This window comes from Lupinus angustifolius, chromosome LG06 (assembly GCF_001865875.1).
Source record: "Lupinus angustifolius cultivar Tanjil chromosome LG06, LupAngTanjil_v1.0, whole genome shotgun sequence".
Taxonomy (NCBI): Eukaryota; Viridiplantae; Streptophyta; class Magnoliopsida; order Fabales; family Fabaceae; genus Lupinus; species Lupinus angustifolius.
Window position 1 is genome coordinate 27,700,568 of NC_032014.1, and position 23,165 is coordinate 27,723,732.

The 23,165-nt window shown below is 32.8% G+C and overlaps 1 protein-coding gene and 1 long non-coding RNA gene across 2 annotated transcripts in view; one reads left to right on the forward strand and one right to left on the reverse strand.

Annotated features, from left to right (window-relative positions):
* The window catches only part of LOC109350638, a 16,395-nt gene extending 3,976 nt beyond the window's left edge, over positions 1-12,419 (forward strand). Inside the window, exons 2-3 of the long non-coding RNA XR_002108114.1 lie at positions 5,060-5,063; positions 12,339-12,419. This is a non-coding gene — a long non-coding RNA (uncharacterized LOC109350638). The remainder of the gene's footprint in view (positions 1-5,059; positions 5,064-12,338) is intronic.
* LOC109350637 (protein SRC1-like) lies at positions 15,972-16,348 on the reverse strand. Its single transcript, XM_019591860.1, has one exon. The coding sequence runs from the start codon at positions 16,286-16,288 to the stop codon at positions 15,983-15,985; it is 306 nt and encodes a 101-aa protein (XP_019447405.1). The 5' UTR covers positions 16,289-16,348; the 3' UTR covers positions 15,972-15,982.

Sequence of the window (23,165 nt, forward strand, 5' to 3'; positions counted from 1 at the left end):
TAATGCATGAGCATATAATAAACTAGATGACATGTCTCATGTAAATGATATGATAGTTTTTAGACTTTGTGAGATTTGCATCTAGGTTTACCTAACCTCGACTCAATAACTAAGACACATCTAAGACTCTAGTCTAGACATGAAGCTCTTGAATCATTGACATGTTGATTTGTTGAGTTGTCTTTAAGCTTTTATTAAGTCCTTTGTCTTCATCAAAACATAGTCAAGCTAAGTGCTCTCTTGACATATAACACTTTCACTTGATTCTTGTGAAATGTGTTATTTGCATGCATATTTCCAAACTAGATTTAATCCCATCATTTTCAAATGTAGCAAGTAAGTTGTTTGACTTGTGGTAACTAGATGTGAAATTAGCAAGATTATCATTTAAGACATTGTTTTATAATCGATTAACACATCTGTTAATTGATTAATGGTTTTCTAAAACATAGTTGAAATGATGAGTGAACCTCCTACATGATTTATAACCTAATGATGCATGCCTTTGAATGAAGTATGATTTAAAACACTATTTAAATACATTCAAAATATATGATCATGTATGTATGTATGTGCATGTAAAGCATGTATGTATGCATGCAAGTCTCTTTTTAGATATGATTGATTTTAGCTTGTGAGACTTTCATTGGGGTTCATCCTAGCCTAGACTCTTACTAAGCAAGCAACTTAAGACCTAATAAAGATATAAAAATACTTAACCCCTAGATCTTCTTTTGAACGCTTTGCCTTGTATAATCTTGAGTCTTGACTTTATAGTTGATACTTTGTTGTTTGTTGATTTGCTCATCTTCTCAAGCTTGTCCTTGAACATTAACCATGTTGTTTATCCTTTGTCTTTATCAATCTTTTGTCTTCATCAAACTATGTGTGTCCTTTGTCTTCATCAAAACATACGTTGATGCATGTTTGCATCTTCAATCTCTCATTCATGCATGCTTTCATCTTCATTTATAACTTTCAAATTAAATAGTATGTGTTACTAGACATAGAGATGTACTTGAAGGTTCATAAAACTTAATTTTATCATTGTAGTTACTAGACATATATATACTTTCAATAAAATGCTAGTATAGACTAAGACATTGGCGGCTAGCACATTTGAGTGTTGCATTTTAACTCAACTTGCATGCATGAATCACTAAACATATTTCTTATTCTTGTGTATCGAAGTTGCTAGACATTGGGCTTTCATGCATAAATGACTAACTGACTAAGACATTAGCAGTTAGTCATATTGATATGTTTTTATGGATTGGTCAATCAAAATGGTATGAACAAAGAATCAAGTGTGAAACTAAGAGTGAGTGTGAACTTCAACCCTGATTACCTTTATAATTTCATAGATTACAATTGAATTGTTTGTGTCAAACATCGAACAACCCAAAAATATTGAGCTTAAATATTGAGCTTAAAACATTAGATATTGAGCAATTCCATGTGGAGATGATAAAAACTATTTTCCTGTACTTGTTTGCGATATTGAAGGTATAAGTTTTTACACTTATTTGATGGTAGCAAAATAAGTAGCATAGCAATTGTTTATTTTTTTTTGTTTTTCATTTTTTGTATATATTTCCCTTGTGAGACTGTTGTATCATATATGCAAGGTAAAACTCTGAACGATCAATTGGAGTTGATTCAAAGATGAAAAAACCACAAGAAAGAATAACAGTCGGACAAGTAGACAAATGCTCCTAGCCCAACATGTAAAAAAAAACTCACTTGGAGTCCGTAGATGGTGAAGCTATGGAGGAGGAGGGGGAAAACGGGGCCAATGGTTTGGGAGGTATGAATTTATTTCCTCATTACAATGGTGATGCACCGAGGTACCTATCGAGGGATGCTCGACGTCTGGAATTGAAGACTGGCCATGTCTAGTTACTTCAAGGTATACCTTTTTTAGGTTTGGTAACGAGGATCCACATTCTCATTTGGTCAAGTTTTATGAATTGTGTAGAACGGTTGGGATGACCGAAGAGGAGGAACCCAAGGTATTCCTCGAAATGATGTGGTTTTCGTTGATCGGAAGGGCCAAGGATTGGTACGTCAATCAACATCCTCAAACTATAGAGGATTGGGATTAGCTAAGAACTAGGTTCTTGGCATGATTGTATTCTCATGCTAAATACATGGAGGCGAAAATGATGATATCGACTTTCTCCCAATCGGCCAATGAAACCCTGGGTGAGGCATGGGATAGATTTAAGTCGTTATTAAAGAAGTGTCATAATCATGGGTGATAACCCATATACACTTATTTAGGCATGAATTGCAGCAGCATCATCGATTGACCCTTGATGCCAAAACTAATGGCTCTCTTGCTGACAAGAGCTATGATGATGTTGTCAGTATTATCAAAGCCATGACTCTGAGTGACCAATAGAGTCACAATGGCCGAGGTAACCCCATTAAGAGGGGAATCTTGGAACTGAGAATTCACAATGCTATTCTAGCCCATAATAAATTGTTAACTCAACAACTTGAAGTGCTAAACAAGCAAATGACAACTTTGCAAGAGCAAATAAAATGTTGTCTAATGGTCCAAATAGTCAGCAGACTATGCAGTGTGACACCTATTTCGACGATCACCCAACCCTCAATTTAAGGAAGTGCAGTATATGGGGAGCTAACAATTCAGCATATGCCTTCTGGTTACTACTAGAATTGCAACCGAGGATTTAACAACCAAAATTACAATCAGCCTTAAAGGCATAATGCTGGACTTTCCAATAGGCAATCCCCATTCCAACCACCTTTTCAAGATAAAACTACTAAGTTAGATGACACTCTTAATCAATTTATACAATTGTCCTTAGCGAACAAAAATATATTGATGCATCTATTAAGTATTTAAAGATTCAGGTTGAAAAGATTGCTAAGAAAGATAATGATCAAACTAGGGGTGCCTTCTCGGCACATACTGAGTCTAACCCCAATGAGCATTGTCAAACAATAACCACTAGAGGGGGGAAAGTTGTCGGTTATGATGTAGGTGGTGAGGAAGAGACTAGGAGGGGTGAATTAGATAATACCAATAAGCCTAATACTTCCTTAGGACACCCTAAACCAAGTGGTTCAAAAAAGAAGTGTAAATCAAAGGTAGATGAGGGAACATGTGAGCTGAATGAGAAACCAACTAAGCATGTCCCTTACCCTAATGTGCTAACCAAGCAAAGTTGTGAACAATAATTTAAGGGGTTTGTGGATATATTCCGCAGATTGTAGATCAACATCCCATATTTGAGGCATTAGAAAAAACGATCGCTTATGCGAAGTTCATGAAGGAACTTCTCACTAAAAAGCGACAACTTCCTAAAAATGAGACAGTGGAATTAGATGCTAGTTGTACTGCCATAATTAAAAAGTTTATTCCATCTAAGTTTATAGACCCCAATAGTTTCATCCTGCTTGTTACCATTGAAAACCTTCCTATAGGAAATGCCTTCCTAGACTTAGGAGTCAACGTCAATCTTATGCCTTTATCTATTCTATGTAGGATATGTAATTTATAAATCTGGCCTACTCGAATATCCTTACAACTTGTAGATTGTTTTGTGAAATATCCTCGTGGAGTTGAAGAGGATATTTTAGTAAGCATGGACAAGTTTGTCTTCCCTACAGATTTTGTTATCCTAGACATTGATGAGGATGTTGTGTGCCTCTCATTCTTTTGGGAGGCCATTCGTGAAGTCCACCAAGGTCATTATTGATGTGGATAACAAGAAATTGAAAGTGAGGGTCTAGGATGAGGAACCCACTTTTGATGTCTTTGAGGAAATGGACCACCCAATGATTAGGGGTACTATGTTTCATTATATGTAATTGATGAAGTGTGCATGGAAGCCAATGATGAGGCATGTTTGGTTGATCCCTTAGAGAAGGCCTTGGACTGTAGTCTAGATAAGTCTGAGTCATTCACATCGTCTGATGATATGGAGGTTAGAGCTTATGAGCTGGTTTTGGATAAGAAACCAGAATTTAAACCCTTGCACCCTCATCTCAAGTATGTATTTTTAGAGGGCAAGGATGAGAAATCGCTCATCATAAGCAGCTCCTTATCTAATAAGGATGAAGAGCAGCTTGTACAAGTGGTCAAAGCCCATTCTAGGGCTATCGGTTGGAACCTTGCCGATTTAAAAGGGATCAACCCTACTACTTTGTATGCATAAGATATATATATATATATATAAGAGGTTTATAAGCTGGTTGCTCAGCCTCAATGGAGGCTAAATCCCACCTTGAAAGAGGTCATGACGGGTGAGGTGATGAAACTTCTTGAAGTTGCCATAATCTACCCTATTTTTTATAGTGCATGGGTTAGTCACATGCAAGTTGTACCAAATAAGGGGAATGATTGTAGACCCTAATGAGCTTAATGAGTTAATTTCGAACCACACGGTTATGGGTTGGAGAATGTGCATAGATTATTGGAGGCTTAATAAAGCCACCCAAAAAGATAATTCTTCATTACCCTTTATGTATCAATTGTTAGAACCGCTTGCCGAACAAGCCTTATATTGCTTTTTGGATGGTTATTCTGGATATAATCAGATCACGCTTGATGCGGTTGATCAAGAGAAAACCGCATTTACATGTCCCTTTGGCGTCTTTGCTTTTCAACGGATGCCTTTTAGGTTATATAATGCGCCAACCACCTTTCAACAATCTATGTTAGCTATTTTTCTAATCTTGTGGAGAACTGTATAGAAGTCTACATGGACGACTTCTTTGTTTTTTAAGTCTCATTTGATCTGTGCTTGAGAAACCTTGAGACCATGCTCAAGCGTCATGTTGAGATCAACTTGGTCTTAAATTAGGAAAAGTGCCATTTATAGTCACTGAAGGGATAGTCCTTGGGCCCGAAATTTTTGCTAAGAGGCTTGAGGTCGATCAGGCCAAGATAGAAGTCATTGATAAATTACCGGTACTAGGAAATGTCAAGGGAATTCGTAGTTTCCTTGGACATGTTGGGTTCTACCTGCAATTTATCAAGGACTTCTAAAACATTGCTAGACCCCTTAATAATTTACTAAATAAGAAATGTCCCTTCCTTTAAGGAACTTAAGCGGAACCTAATTACCGCCTCAATTATCGTCGAACCTAATTGGAAAATTGATTTTGAACTTATGTGTGATGTGAGTAATTATTCGATTGGGGTTGTACTAGACCAAATAATTGTAAAGAATTTTAATTTAATACACTATGCCAACAAAGTTTTAATTGTGGCACAATACAACTATTCAACTACTGAAAAAGAGTTGTTGGGCATAGTGTATGCACTAGAAAATGATGAAGTTACCTTATAGGCTCTAAGGTAGTCATTTATAGTGATCACGCGACAATAAAATATCTATTAACTAAGTCAGATTCTAAGTTGCGACTGATCCTTTTGGGTCTTGTTGCTCCAAGAGTTTGACTTGGAAATCCGTGATAAAAGCGGAAAAGAGAATGTGATAGCTAACCACCTTTCGAGGTTGGTCAAATCTGAGGTGACCTCAAATGAGAGGAAAATTGCTTAGGCATTTTCCGGTGAGAAACTGTTTCATATCCACAAGAGATCATGTTTTGTGGACCTGGCCTATTATAAGGTGGCTGGGATTATTCCCAAGTTAGAGTATCAGAGAAAGAAATGGTTTCTCCAGTATGCCACTTCCAATTTATAGGATAATCCTCACGTGTTTCGAATCAGAGCTGATGGGCTATTGCATAGGTGCATAGGCTCCATATTAAGCTAAAAGCATACTCTGGCATTGCCAAAACTCGCCCTATGGGGGCATTATAATGGTGAGAGGACTGCCACTAAAGTTCTGCAATTTGGCTTCTATTGGCCAACTCTCTTCAAATATGCACATTTACTTGTGGAAAATTGTGATGCATGCCAATGTATGGGTGGCATTGGGCGGTGCAATGAGATGCCGCTCAAGAATATTCTTGAAGTTAAGGTATTTGATTGTTGGGGTATTGACTTCATGTGTCCTTTTCCATCCTCCCACTCCAATTTGTATATCCTTGTGAGGGTGGATTATGTTTCAAAGTGGGTAGAAGTAATAGCCTCTCCCAATGTTGATGGCAAAACACTGATTAAGTTTTTGAAAAAAAATTAACCTATTGGGTACATCGCGAGTCATCATTAGTGATAGAGGCTCTCACTTCTATAATACCCAGCTTGTCAAGCTTCTTAACCATTATGGGGTGAACAATAAGGTGGCTTCACCTTATCATACCTAAACTAATAGGCAAGTTGAGGTATCCAACCGATATGTGAAACACATCCTTGAGAAAATTGTTTCCTCATCTGACATCTCAGAATGATTGGTCTATGTGAACACCAATTTTGTCTGGCCCAAAAGATATTTTCAAATAAATAACAAATAAAAATAAAATTAGTATTTATTGGCTATTTTCTAATAAAAATAATATATTTTAAGAGTCCCAAAATAATAATAATAATAATACAAATTCATTTTTAATTAATTCTTGTTTAAATTTCAAATTTTTGAATTATGTTCCGTAATGTTTAAATTAATTTTTAAGGCAAGAATCAAATCCCATCATTTTTTCTCTCTAATAAAATAAATGGGAAATTTGGCACATGTGGTAATTCAAAATACTATAAATAATAAGGTTAGCCTCTCATCACAAAACATCATTTTTTTTATTTCCTAAAAAATCACAATCCATTAAAAAATCATTCATTCTAGAAAAAATCCTCTATCAATCATCCATTCTAAAAAATCTTTCAGCAATCATCTATTTCCAAAAATCCTCCATCCACAATCCCAAAAATCTCTCGTACACAACAGATCCATATCATCCACAACAACCTCAAAATCTCTCACCCATCAACTCACTCATAAATTTCTCATCCACCTTTCACTCATCCAAAAATCAATAAAAATTTCATCCAAAAATGTCTTTCATCCATCATCTATTTCCAATAATCCTCAAAAATTCTTTCAAGAAAAAGTACATTCATTGATCATTTCCCTCCTAAACATCATCTTTCATGCACAAACAATTCTCTTCAACCAAAAAACAATCCAAGAAAACCACAAAAACCAGAAAAAATACAAACAAAAAAAAAACCTTTATTTTCCTTTCTTTGAGATTTGTGTGGAGCCTCTGCAAATCTTTTTATTTTTAGCATTCTCAGTTTTGGTGGGAGAAGTTATTTTATCATTGCTATATTATTCTTTAACCAAACACAAATACTAATACTTTAAATAACCACATACTATAAAAACATTTCATGAAAACACCAAAAATAACAAAATAGAAGAATCGTGGGTTGCATCATAAGTCTGGTAATTCGTGCCTAAACTCCCCACACAACTAGTGATTTGACTGGCGAGAATCCATGTGGATTACATTATTCCATTTCTCTTGGAATAGATATAACAGGTATGCCAGACTTTATTTCTTCTTATTTCATTTATAATAATTTTATTTCTTTTATTAGTCACATTAGTAATAATTATCTTTATAACATTTGACTATAATTATAGCAAATGCATATAACTCTGTTCGTAATTGATAATTGTACTATTAGCTTTTATGATATTTTAACAATTTTAAGGTATGATACGGTATCGGACGTAAGGGATACACTTTACTTCATTATAATTAATTACATTTCCACATCCTAAAAAGATTTATTTTAAATAAAAAAAAGAATTTCTTAACCAAATTTTAATATGAGATGCAATATCGGACGTAAGGGCTATGATTCGCTCATTTTAAAAATAAAAAAATTTAATGTTACTTCTTTTAAGAAATAAAATCAGCCTAACCAACAAACATTTCACTACCCAAAGAACTACGTAGTCTTGATTCTCAAAAAGAGGATACATAGGACCAAGATCACGTCTTGTCAGACACAATAACAAAATAAAGTATTTTCTTTTTTTGGTAAAAATATGGTAATAAAATAATTAATAATTCACGCATTATAGTAAGGGTACCGTTCAAACGAGCAGTTAGGGTGCTAATACATTTCCTAGCCTGTAATCGACTCCCGGACATGAATATCAAAGTCCAATGCCCAAAGCGATTGGGCCAAAAGATTTTTCTACATTTTTGACTGAAAACAATATAGTGGCGACTCTCAATAACTTCATGCAGCCAAAAATTGGGGCGCTACGATGACTTAAGTTGAGGGATGCTCTTTGAGCATATCAAACAACTTTCAAAACACTAATAGAATGTAGCCCATTTCAGCTCTTTTATGGAAAGTCTTTCTATTTCATAGTAAAGCTAGCCCATAAGGTTTATTGGTCAATCAAGTTCTTAAACTTTGATGAGAACTTGACTGGTGACAAGAGAATAGCTCAGATACACCAATTAGGAGGATTTAGACCTACAATTCATCTAAGTTATACAAAAAGCGAGTAAAGAAATATCATAATAGTAAGCTTGTCAAAAGAGAGTTTAGAGTAGGCCAACAAGTGCTACTCTTCGACTCTATACTAAGACTTTTTTCTAGAAATTGAAGACTAAGTGGTCGGGACCTATTGTGATCAAATAGGTTATGCCTCATGGGGCTTTTGAGTTGTTGGACCTGACCACTCATAAAACTTGGATAGTGAATGGACAAAGAATCAAGTCATACTTGGGTAATGATACCCAAAAGCTCACCACTACTACTCACTTTAGTGAGCTGTGACCTATCACATGTCAAACTATTGACGTTAAACGAACGCATCTAGGGAGGCAACCTAACTCTTTAAATTATGCATTGTATTTGCTTCTATTTTTGTGTTTTTAAAATTTTAATTTGTGTGTTAGTGTGCATGTTGGATGGTTAATTTGATGGACCGAGGATAGTCCAAACTCCACATGGGGTGGACTTAGCCTATTGTGTAAATCAAAGCAATCTATATAGTATCACTTTACAATTTATTTTTGGTTGATTGACATGCTTGGACTGATATGTTTTCTATTTTGGCTTCTAGATGATTGATTTGCATGAATAACTTGTTTCATGCACGATGAGTAAGTGTCTCAAAGATAACATGACTATGAAATGTATGATGTTTAAATATGTAATACAATTCTAGTCTACAACTCTTATGAGCATTAAAATGATACAAATCTACCTCGTTTTTATTCATTGTCTCATGAAGATTCATGTCTTTCTCAAATTCCATAGCGATTGAAACTTCATTGGGTGCATCAGAGTCTAACATTTCAATTTCTTGAGTGGCTTATGCAGAATTTTCCTGGCATTCACTAAGGAACAACCTATACTTATCAAAAATCTTGTATAATGTATCCTTTATCTTTTCACACAAAACTACGGCATCATCCTTATCATGAATCCTCTCCAAACCCCACTTAACAAAATAAAACTTGTTTTGAGGATCAAGTATGACAGCAATAAAGGTCATAACATTCATCTTTTTTTATGTCTCCCCAATATTTATTATATTTTGCTTTCATTTTTATAGCCATGGTACCAAGCAATGGGTCATGACTCCCAAACCATTTCTCTAGTGTCATCATTATAACACAATGCTCATTGAAATATAGAGAAGAAGTCATATAAGTTGATCCTGACATTTTCGTAGTGATATCATAAAATATTTTCAGGAATTTAGTAAAGTATTTGGCATTATTCCAATCATCATTCTTTGGGACACCACCTTGCATCGAAGCAAAATCTTTATCTCTCTCACCTAGTCTCAAAACCCTTTTGAAACTTTAATGCACTTTCAAGCATAGTATAGGTGGAGTTCCACCTAGTAGGAACATCCAATTGCACAGAACACACATATTGTATCTTAGTTTCTTTGATGCAGATTTTAAACCTATCTAATCGACTAGGAGATGCACGAACATATCTAACTACACTCTAATTTTGCTTATCGAATCATGCAAGTCTTTCAACCCATCAGTGATAACGATGTTGATAATATGTACACAACATCTAACATGCAAATGTTCTCTCTTTAATGGATGTGAATTCCAATCCTCCATTCTATTTTTCAAGTATGGGATTGCAACATCATTTGAGGAAGCATTATCTACTGTTATGGTGAAAATTCTGCCTATCAACCAACTTTAGACATTTTTCAGTTTTTCTACCAATTGTACAAAAATTAGGAATCCTTTTATGCAATTTCCAATTATCATTAATGAAATATGCAGTAAGGCATAGATAATTCAAATTTTGCACTGAAGTCCAACAATCAGTTGTTAAACTCACTCCTTGGCTTGATTGATGAAACATATTTTTCACCTTATGTTTCTCATTCATGTAAAGACTCCAATGTTCCCTAGCAATTGTAATCCTACTCGGAAATGAGAGCTTGGGCTGCACAACACTCATAAAGTAACAAAATCCCTCCCCTCAACATACTTAAAAGGTAACTCATCTACGATGATCATCCTAGCTAGAGCTTTTCTACATGCATCCACATCAAAACCAACACCAACAAGAGTAATACCAATCCCTTTATCGTCTTCCTTTTTTAATGGTTGAAGGGAAATGATCTTTTGACTAATATCAATATTAGGGATGTCTGCGGTCCATTTGGATCAGTTTTTAAGCAAAAAATCATCCGATCCAAATGCGTAATAGTGTGCGGTCCGGTCCAATCCATTTATATTAAGATGTCCAATCTAATCCGGCCCAAATATTATATGCGGTTTCGGTCCGGTTTTGATCGGCATTTTTTATAGATATTAACATATAAATCCCTTTAATTTCAGCCAACAACACCAACAAAGCAGCAACCAGAACAATAAAGAAAAGCTTGATTCTTTTAGTGGTAAGATTAGAAACATCAATATAGCCTAATAATCTAATCATTTTTAACAATTTCATGATCCAATCAGTCAAAAAACAAAAAAAACAGCAACACAAAAGAAAAAGTAAACAACAATAGCAACACTAAAGTAACCAGCAACAATAGCAATAGCATCAATAGTAACAACAACAACCGTAATAGTAACAACAACTTTAACAGCAGCAGTCCAGCAGAAATAATAACAAAAGTAGTCCAGGAGAAATAATAACAGCAGAAACAATAAGAACAACAGTAACAGTAACAACAGCATTAACAATAAAAGCAAGACAACAATGATATGAGCATCTACAAGACAACAACAACGATATTGACAGAGGTGTGGTGAAGGAGGGCATGGACAGGGGCATAGTGGATTGAGGCATGGAGGAGGGTGTGGAGGAGGGCGTGGAGAGAGAATTGAGGAATGTGGAATAAGGAATTTAGGATATCTGCAATGCCTATCTCGAATACTTCAGTTAAAATTAGGAGAAACACTTAAGAATATCGGTCTGGTCTGGATCAGTCTGGATCCCAGACGTGAAACCGAAGACCAGGCCGGACCGATTGGTCCTTAAAAAATAAATCCAATACAATTCAAATTCATTCAGTTTTTGCGGTTTTGATATACTTTGGATCGGTTTGTGGTTTTTGTTTTGGACCGGTCTGGAGTTGAACACTCCTAATCAATATGGTCTTTGAGAATTTTCTTACACTGAGTTAACAAATGGTTCATAAGATTTTTTGTTCCATTTCTATGTGAATCACATGCATAGGTTTTCCCACACCAATTATATTTGGCTCTTGGTTTAAATGAATCATTACATTTTGTAAAACGATCCCAAGTCCAAGATCTTTGTCTAGAATATTTTTTGTCACCTTCATTTTTATCAATGGAATCATGACCGTCAAACTCAGATGTATATTTCATTTTTATTGTCAAGCCTAGAAGCTTCCTCTTTGTTCAAGCCATCTTCCCTCACATTATTAGGTTCATTAGTAGACTTGTTAGAGTCAACTTTTGTCATGACCTTTTCACAACTTCCATTATTTTCATCCTACAAGACCACAAGACATAAACACATAAATATTAACATAAATGGTTACATTATTTTAATATATGATCAGATAGGCGATGTCTATTATTCTCACCTTAATATATAAATTGGTTCTCACGTGGACATTACATTTCGAGCAAGGTTCAGACTACCTCAATTTAGTTATCCATAACTTGCTAACCCAATTCAGCTAGCTATTTACAAATTGTTTAGTTATTCATAAATTTTTAGGTACAAATTGAGCATCTTAAATGACTACACAATAGAAACTTTTCAATAGAAACTTTAAAAAAAATTGGAATGCCACTGTTCAATAGAAACTTCAAAAAATTGATATAGTGTACAAACAATAACCTTAGAAAGTGAAAACACAAAATGCAAGGTTTTAGAGTGGCCAATCATGATGTATACTGGTGTATTAGATACAGGAGATCCAAAAACAAAATGTGGTAACTAAAATATACATTATCATGAGGATGTCTAATTGAGAGCATTAGAGGCAGAATATAAGAAATCCAAAAAGCATGTTCCCTTTAAAAGACCTTTACTAGTTAAATATTACCATAAATGGTTAGAAATGTAGATCAAATTTGGAGTAAATTAGGAATGCATAAATATTACCATCACAATGTAGTGGCAAATTTGTCACAACACCCAAATACACTGCACCAAAATTATTGCAATATAGTGCAACTAGTATTCTGATTGTAGAGTCACTAAACTACACTTAAAACCTGTCACAAACAAAGGTTGAATCAGTTTCACACGTTACACCAAATGTATCCATGTGACACAATAGTATTTAGATTTCTATAAATAATAAACTAGTTGTTCGTATGGTATTAACACACTAATTAGTAATTAATCTATAGAAGTTAGATCATTCAACAAGGAGGACCAACCTAACAAAGAATCTTGTTTTCCCTTTTTTGTCCACTCTTTGAATTACCAGTAACACAGTAATTAGTAATTAATATAATATATATAAAGAATCAATCATATTTTATACAAGATTATCAAATATAAAATTGATCAATATCTTCTTCATCATTTTAAATAGAAAGAACAAAAGGGGGAGAGTAAAATCCAACTTGAGAGAAATGCACATACCCAAAACGAAGAAAGTGTCGGTTGATGGAAGAGGGCGTGGTGAAGGAGAGAGAATGGAGGAGGGTGTGGACACAGGCGTGTTAAAGGAGGACGTGGATAGGGGCATGGTGGAGGAGGACGTGGACAGAGGCGTGGAGGAGGGTGTGGAGGAGGGCGTGGAGAGAGAATTTAGGAATGAGGAATTAGGGATTTAGGGTATCTATAGTGCTTATCTCGAATACTTTAGTTAAAAATTAGGAGATATACTTAACAATATCGATCTGGTCTGGATCTGTCTGGATCCCAGACGTGAAACCGAAGATCGGACCGGACCGATCGGTCCTTAAAAAATAAATCCAATACGATCCAAATACATTCGGTTTTTGCGGTTTTGGTCTACTTTGGATTGGTTTGCGGTTTTTGTTTTGGATCGGTCTGGATTTGAACACCCCTAATAACAACAGGGTGGAACGGGCACGAGTAGTATTTTCTCATACCCATACACGCACTATTTAGGGTACCCGCATAGGTAGCGAGTATTTGCAGGTACCCCATGGGTTTTTAAGTTTCAATATATATTTATATATTTTATAATAATCAATACATATAAAATAATTCTTACATGAATACTAAAATTTATAAACATGTTAAATTTATTATATATTTCAATCACTATAATTCATTATAAAATAATACAAAAATAGATAATATATAATTATAAAATAATAATAAAAATGTAATATATATAAATTATTTAATTAAAAAATAAATTTATAAATATGCAGGTACCCGCGGGACGTGTATCATGATACTCACTCACATCCATAAGTTATTTTAACGGGTACCCATTGTGGGTATTTTAGCGGGTACCCACGGGGCATGTATTTTTGTCATCTCTAATCAGATCGAATACAACCATCGTTATTAGGAACAACTCACTCCTCCACTTATCCAAAAAGAAGAATAGATCTAAAAAATAAAAAAATAATGGAAAATGTACTTTAAGTTCCAATTAACTTTATGTCTTGTTTCTTTTTGCTATGTATGTTTTTCCTTTTTGTCATTTTTTCTTCTGTTTTTTCCTTCCTCAATTATGTTACTTTCTCTTTATCTTCCTTCATTGTTTCAGGCTATAATCTTTTGTTGAGTTGATGGTGGAAGCCATGAGTAAGGAAGAGTTTTGGAGTTATAATCTTTTGAAAGAGGAATTGGAATTGGAAGAGAAAGAGCAAGACACCATACCTCAATAATTTTTCAAATACAATGTAATGTGGCATCTAGTGTGAGAATGTAATAATAGATTTAATATTATTAAATTATTAAAATAAAAAAAGAGAATATATAGTGTGAGAATGTACACATGAATGAAGTGTAACCATTTTGGAGGGGTGAAAGGAAGGAGAATTTGATATGTGGTAATAAATGATGTGACAGAATCATTTTTAATTATATAGTTAATAGATATTAATGTTACTGTAACATATATGTATATCTAATTTTATAGGCATGCGATGTAATAATGAACTACATGTTAAACCATGCATTATACCACCATATTAGTACATTGATTAGTTTGATGAACAATACAATATTAATAACACTCTTTTTAAAGAATATTTATCGTTATATCAAATTAATTAATTATTTTAAGAATAATTATATTACTTAATTAAAGTGATTCCTTCTATGTAATATATATCACATTTAGCAAACATCTCTACAAAAAGCTTAATTATCATAGTTGTTAGTGTGGATAAGATTTGTCATACAGTAGTTAGTGGGTTTGAACTTCACCTTTTAGGTTGAAAACAAGTCGAACCGAGTCAAACCAGAGTTCAGCTCGATAAGAATTGACTTTGTTTGAAACTCAACTCGAGTTCGATACAAGTTATTATTTTAGCTCGAGTTCGGCTCGGTTAAAGTTCATGAACTATTCGGTTCAGTTCGAATGGTTTATTTGGACAACTCAAGTAATTAATTAATTTTAAAAAAAAATACTGCAAAAATTTTTTATTATATATAAATATAATCTTGTTTATATATATAATAACAATAAATATAAAAAAATAATGTATGAGTCATAATATACTTAAAAATTAATTTATATATATATCAAGCAAGCTCATGAATCAAACGAGTCAAACTATATCCAACTCAAGTTCGACTCGTTTATTTAACGAGCTCAATTTCCAGCTCAAGTTCAGCTTATTTGGTTCATGAACCAAATTTATTGAGCTAAATAACGAATCGAGTTTCGAACGAATACCGAGTTAGTTCGGTTCATTGTTAACCCTATCCACCTCCTCCTTACCATTTTAATTTGTAAGATAACATATTGTCTTAAGCCATTCAATTTGACCAACCGTTGGTGTTGAAATAAGCAAGGTAATGATATTAATAATAATAATAATAATAACTCACTAATTATAGAATCTGTTATTTCTATAAGGAATTACATTACATAATTTTCTAGTATCGAATTTATCCTATTGTATAAGACGTATTGTTTCATACTAACTAATGTAAATAATGATTGAAAACATGCATGTAATCATACATATGACTATAACTTTACCAATATCATTATGAAGTTAAGTAACCAAAGAAATTATTAGACTGATTAAAGAAAAATAAAAAAAATAAAAAAACTACGGTAGGCTAACAATGAGATTTCAACATGCAGAGTGCCATTGTTACAAATTCTATTTTCTATTATCATCTTTTAAAGTAAGAATAAAATAATACCACTTATTTTTGTATAGATATGTTAATGGATGCCTTAAGAGTTAAGACCATGGATTAAAAAATTAATAATTGTTACTTTTGGCAAATGATACATTTAACATATCTAAAAACAATATACTTTATTTATTCCTTAATCAATATGATTATAGCTTAGATTAACATAACCTATTTTTGTAATTCATCCATGGTGTAAGAACCAAGAATAATGATATATGAAAATCATGTAAATTTTTGAGACATTAACACAACAAATAAAAAGTAAAACAAATGATGAGACTGTGATATCTAATCACTGTCACTGCTGCTGCTATCATGGCCATCTTCGCGTTTCTTCCTCTCCTTCTTCTTCTTCTCACCACCCTCTCCACTATCACCATGGATTTTGTCCTTGAACTTCTCCAAGAACCCTTCCTTGTTCTCTTCACCATGATGCTCTGGCTTGTGATCTCCACCATGCCCATGAACCTCTCCTTTGTGTTCACCATGGTGTTCTCCTTTGTGTTCACCATGGCACTCTACCTTGTGCTCCTCATCTTTCTTGTTACCACCCATATGAAGGGTCTCTCCAATCTTGTTGATTATCCCTGACATTGTTTCTGATTTTTGTATTTGGCTAGGTTTTTCTCTTGTTTTGTTTTTTATATGATCTTAAACATCGGGGGGAATGTATGGTATTTATAGATAGGGAAAGTTATTTGAAGCATAAATAGAAACATTTTTATCCACAATTTATGAGAAAACTACGGGTATGAGTGATTGAACACGTGTAATCATTAATAATGCTTTTTAATTATGATTTTTTTTGTTTCCCACATGTATCATCGCACTAGAGGCAATTATGTCCGAGCCGGGAACATCCACAAGTACATGGGGCTAACTCTCCCAGCGAATATTTTTTCCATCCATAAGACTCGAACCCGAAACCTTGCTTAAGGGAATCAAACATGTATCACTTAAACCAACGCCCATTGATTTTTTAATTATGATTTGATATGATGGAAATAGATATTATTTTTTCCCTCCTACCTTAAAAACATTATATGCTTCTTTCTAAGGACATTGGATTAGAAATAAATACATAGTTAGAGACAAAGTTAGAGTAACTCTCATTATAAACAAATGATAGTCTTATGTGGTTTGAAGATGGTAGAAGCCTTATAAGGAGAGTAGATCAAATGAATGTTAGTTCTAGAGGTGACAAAATTATCCACAATTCATCCAAATCCATCCAAATTAAATACATTCAAATTCATCTGTTAGAGCTAATTGATTTAAATGGATATAATTCAATGGATAATGTTAATAGTGGATTGATTCAAATCCATCCATTATATCCTATGAATATCCATGGATATATCCATTTGGACGAATATCCAATCCATCCAAAAATAAAAATAAAAAAAATAATTTTCTTTTCATTTTCAATTTCATTTAATATTTAAGAAATTAAATTCAAACAAATTCATTCATGATTCTCACTCTCACTTTTAATATTTTATTAAATTTATATCAATTAAAGAAAATATGTATGTAGTTAATATTAAAATATGATTCTTAAGTACATAACATACATATGTATGATAAAGATGTATGCTTTGACCAATGTACGAGTTCTATACATTGTCACTACATCATCCACCGCTTGTATATAATTATCATTGACTGTTAAAAAAAAGTAATTCAAATGAATGATGAATGATATAGTGATAATGTATAAATCTTTATAATGATTGTGTATAGTTATTACACTTTAAAAATATTTTTTAAATAATTTACACGTAGAACCTTAAACGACACATGCTTATAGAATTTAAAAAATATATATTTTTTCTATAAAAGTTCAAAAAAATCACTTTTTAAAAATTGATTTCTAAATGATTTTAGAAGTGTTTTTTAAAAGGTGATTTTAAAAAAAATTTAGTTGAAATACTAGTTTTTAAAATAATGATTTTCTTCAATAGATTTTTTAGTCCAATAAAAAAAAATCAAATGGATTGGATAGCTTAAAATATAGTTTAAATGGATTTATATGGATTAATGTATGACTTTTCATTCATCCATTAGCATACAAATTCAAATTCATTCATTTGTCACCCCTAGTTAGTTCAATTCCTAGAAGAATATGGAGAGCAAGAAATATTATAGACGAAGTGATTAAGAAATACTTAGAGAATAATGTTTTGTTAATAAACATGATTTATATTATATCATCATTCAACTCATATAGCCAACCCCATATGATGAAATAAATATTTTGTGGTTGGTTGTTGTTTCTATCAAGTGTCCATTAAAGAATAATAAATGGAAAATTAAATGGTAATCACCTAATAATTAAGTAATATAGTTAAGATATTTGATAACATATATATTAATTTTTATTAAGATTTTGCATGTTAATTTACATTAGTTTTTGCATATCGAGATTTTTTTTAGCACGCAAAAGTGCCGTCAAAAGTGTTCATGACTACATAATGCCTTTATTGATAGAGGACTTAGAGCAATATAAAAATCAGTATTGTTAAAACAGTATTGGTTATCAAACCGGTCAGGGTACTGGTATAGTAGTACAGTGATTTAACTGATGGTTTAGTAATTAAACCGCATGTTGTTTAAATCGGACATATCTTCTTATATTTATATATATATATACCTATAACAAAAAAAAATTCAAATAGGTAGATACTCAAATTTATAATCCATATTCATAATCTACTCAAAATCCACATAAACAAACAACTTAAGACTTTAACAAATTCAAAGTCTAAATTACAAAACATATATCAATCCAAAAGTATCACTTAACAACCGCAAAATATAAATAAATGACACAAGTTCACAACTCACTCTACAAAACAAATAAATTTGGAGTTTTAACATTTAACACCAAGAAGTCAAAGTTGTCTCATATCGAGATTATATATTTGCACAAAATCCTATTTTCATACAATACTCCAAGATTATACAAATGTTAATGAGATTACACACAATGTTAGAAACCAAAAGGTGTAATCTAAATATGACTTGGAAGTGTGTGCCTTGAAGTGTTGAACAATGGTTGGAAATATGAGTCACCTTATAATGGGTTTTTAAATTTTTAAGTTTTTTTTTCTAAAAAAAAATATGTGGATAAACCGGCCGGTTTAGTCAAATATCGGTCGGTTCACCGATTTTGACTAGTTTTTGACTAGTTTTGGCCGGTTTTGATACTTGGTCGGTTCAACATCTGTATCGTACCGATTAGGGGTCCGGTTCTCCAGTTTTCTGGTCGAACCGGCCGGTACGGTATAGTTTTTACATCATTGATAAAAACACTACAAAATATTCAAACTTCGTATTTTTTCTAATGGCATATTCATTGAGGTCGGCACCGTCCTAAACATTTTTTCCTCTCATGAAATAAGTGTCTTGAAACATGGCTTTTATTACACCATATGGCAGGGCCCCACAATTCTTCCTCAATGGAGATAAATTTGGAACATTCACCTAGGATCCATGCCGATGGACTTCGTACAAAGTTGAAGCTTTTCACAGACTACAAATTTTGTCATCATATTAGAATGATTTTTCAATGTGTGAATCTTATCCAACTTGAATTGTTGTTCTTCAACTACATGACATAGCCAATGATATCTAACACCAATATGCTTTGTAAGAGAGTGGTACATTGCATTTTGCTTAAATCCAAAGCACTTTGAGTATTGTAATATATCGTAGACCTTTCATACTTCATTCCCTACTGTTGAAGAAACATCTTCAACCAAAACATTTATTTACATGCTTCAGTCATGACAATGTATTCTGCTTCTTTTGTAGATAAGACAACACACTTTTACAATTTTGACTACCATGATACAACTCCCCCCTTCAAAAGTAAATACAGATCCCATTGTATATTTCCTACCATCAATATCACATATCATATTTGCATTTGCATAGCCTTCTTGGATTATTTATGGTCCTTCAAAGCACAAGCATATTTTAGAGCTACCTCTCAAGTATCTCAAGATCCATTTTACCGCTTCCCAATGATTTTTGCCAGGATTGGAAGAAACCTACTATCAACTCCAACCGCATGAGCGATGTCTAGACAAGTAAAAACCATGATATACATCAAACTCCCAATTTTAGAGGATAGATTCTTCATATCAAAGGATTTTGATAACTACTTCAACTCACCAATTATCTTCACATCTTCTCCCACTATCAACATATCGTATAGATACAACAAAAAGATAATGAACTTTTCTCCTAGAAATGTTTTAAAATATACACAATGATCTACATTAGTCCTGGTATATCCATGACTCATCATAAACGAGTCAAACTTCTTATACCACTACATAGGAGCCTGTTTTAATCCATACATACTTTTCTTCAATCTACAAACCATGTTATCCTTCGTAGTTTCTTTAAATCCTTATGGTTGACCCATGTAGATCTTTTCATCCAAATCTCCATGTAGAAATGCAGTCTTCAATCTTACTACTCAAGCTCCAGATCCAAGCTAGTTGTCAATTCGAGTATAACTCGAATAGAACTAATTTTGACAAAAGGAGAAAAAATCTTGTCAAAATCTACCCATCGCTTTTGTACAAAGCCTTTCGCGACCAAGCGAGCTTTATATTTGGCTAGCTTATCACTGACTTTCTTTAGCTTGAACACCCATTTGTTCTTCAAGGCTTTCTTGCCTTCAGGAAGTTCTACGAGCTCATGAACTTCAGCTAAACTTTTCCTCTTACCCTCATTAGTGAGAAGAATATACTCCAAACTTGAGTATCTATTAGATGGAAGACACTCTCTATCACTTCTCCTAGGTTGTAGTGTAAGGAGTTGCCCCCTGCTTAGCGTCTTCTTCCTCTCCAACATCATATGGTTTTGGCTCATCATCAACTCCATGGTCATTTAACTCTCCTCCTCCTATGGCGTTTTCATTGGGAGGAGCGACTGGTGTAAAATCAAAATTACCACCATGTTTCATGGTTTTCTCTAGAGTTGCAGAATCTAACATAGTTTCTTTCTCATAGAACATCACATCTCTGCTTTTAATGACTCTCTTCTTTTCAGGATCACATAACCTATAGCCAAATTCCTTATCACCGTAACCCAGAAAATACAAGGAATGACTATATCATCAAGTTTTTGTCTTTGCTCATTTCTTACATAAGAAAAGGCTTTGCATCCAAATACCTTCAATGAGAGTATTTAATATCATGTCCATATTGTCTCAGGAATGGCAAAGCTCAAAGGAACATATGAAGATCTGTTAATTAGGTAGTGTGTGGTTTGAATAGCTTCTTTTATTCAGTACTGGATAGGTTGTGCCTGCAAATGCTTATAAAATTTAAGCGGATGTGAGTATGTCCATATTGTCTTAAGAGACAAAAATTGCATGTACTACCCGTTTTAAAGCGGGCTAACAGGCATACAGGTGGCCTGTGGGTATTGATAAATAACAAGAAAATAAAAAAAATTCATACACTAAAATAAAAAAAATTAAATAAAGTTGTTGAAGAGATTTTTTTTTAAATTTAAATTTTATATGAAATTGATCAAAGACATGACAATATCATATCATTTGAATTTGAATTTTTATATTTTTCTCTTATATCATGTCAGCAGGCCACGGGCATTGCCAGTAGAAATGCTCGCTAATGGGAAAACACATCATATTTAGATATAAGTATATTTATGTTTTTTGTGTTATAATTTATAATTAAATTTTAATTAGAATAAAATTATTATTGTATTATCAAAATTTTATTAATTATATCTACATTATTCCCACACAAGTTATTAGAAAGATGATATTATATCATTTAGGTAGGACAACTAGTGTGGGAAAAGTAATATTTTTAAATTTGAAGTATATAATTATTCGATAATAATTAATACATTGATCTAACTAGAAACTCATTGATCCAGTATCATATTTATCAGTCGAAATTTACTAACATCTAATTAAGAAAATAGTATTAAGACAACTTTTATTGATATAATTATAACAAAATTAGGAGTGACGTTCGTAACCCATGCAAAAATGTCATGATTTAGGGGCGTTTGTTTCAAGGAATTATTTTTCAAATATGTCTGAACAATGATTCAAATGTGGAAACAAGTGATTATTTTTTCTTATATTTCCAATGACAAAAATATAATTTCATAATAAATAAAATGATAAAAATATCATTATGTATGATATTGTATAATACTTATCCGTCCTACTCTAGTATCTATATGCTGACCTTTTTATTTCCACTGTGTTAGTTTTAAGTATTTCATTAAAAAATACAAAAATACCCATGCCACTAATTGCCTTTCTACTCTCTATTGCACAACACTGCCCACATTATTTCTTCTTTTTTAAGAGTGAGATTGGAATTTTAAAATGTTATTTTAAACTACTTCCCTCTAGTCACCATACTTCCACATTTTTTGTACCTATCCAAATTTTAAAATAGTCTATCCTTACAACATATTAAATATTAACATTATTACAATGATTTATTATGAGTGTAATATTTACATTGTTAGTATAAAAATTTATACACAGACAATATATCATCCACCATTCATTTACGTTACTTTTTCTGAAAGATCAATAATGAATAAAAATGAATGGTAAATGATAATTGATAGTATATCAAACTTTTATACCGTCAATGTTTTCGTATTTTCCTCTTATTATATATATATATATAGTTATAATTGTTACCATAATATTGCTATTTCATTTCCAACAATTGTATTGTAAAAATTAATGCTTAATAATAAGTATATTCCAAGGATTATACACCATATACCAGAAATTTATTCAAAAGGATTTATATAAGAGTTATAAATGCTAACTGATATACCCTACTAAATCTTTCTATTCATAAGAAAGTGACATATGTCACCTCTAAATCAATTATTAATGAATAAACTAAGTCAATCATTAATAAATAAAGTATCACTTTACGATACGTATTATTTTTTTATGATATAAGGGGTTATATTATTTCCTTTCTTTTTAACAAACCCAGCAAATTGCATTCTTGGAAATGTAATATGGAGGGACTATATTCTAAACCTCAAAACAAGTGCTCCCTTAGTCCCCTAAATTTATCAATGAAAGACCAATCCATATGCTCATGTTTGTTAGAGTTAGCCATCATGCTTACGTGACAATGTCATTTTGACATGTTAACTCTCCTAGGTAGAACATTAATGGTTTAAATGTGTAAAAAGAAGTCCAATTTGGCTAAAAACAATGTCATTTTAGGTTTTTTAAAAAATCATATTTAGCTGAAGGGTGTGTTTCTTGACTCTCCCTCCTTTCTCAGTGTTAGCATCGGTTCATGATTCTCTCATAAAAAAAAACATGGTCGAGGCAATGATAGGGTTCTGCCGTTGGCATGGTAAATGACTATGGTGGATGGCGACTAGTGTTGGTCATTGGCGAACCACTCCTAATGGGTAGGGTGGCACA

Excerpts from the sequence above, each read along its gene's own strand:
- LOC109350637 (XM_019591860.1), bottom strand. The coding sequence starts at position 16,288 with ATGTCAGGGATAATCAACAAGATTGGAGAGACCCTTCATATGGGTGGT.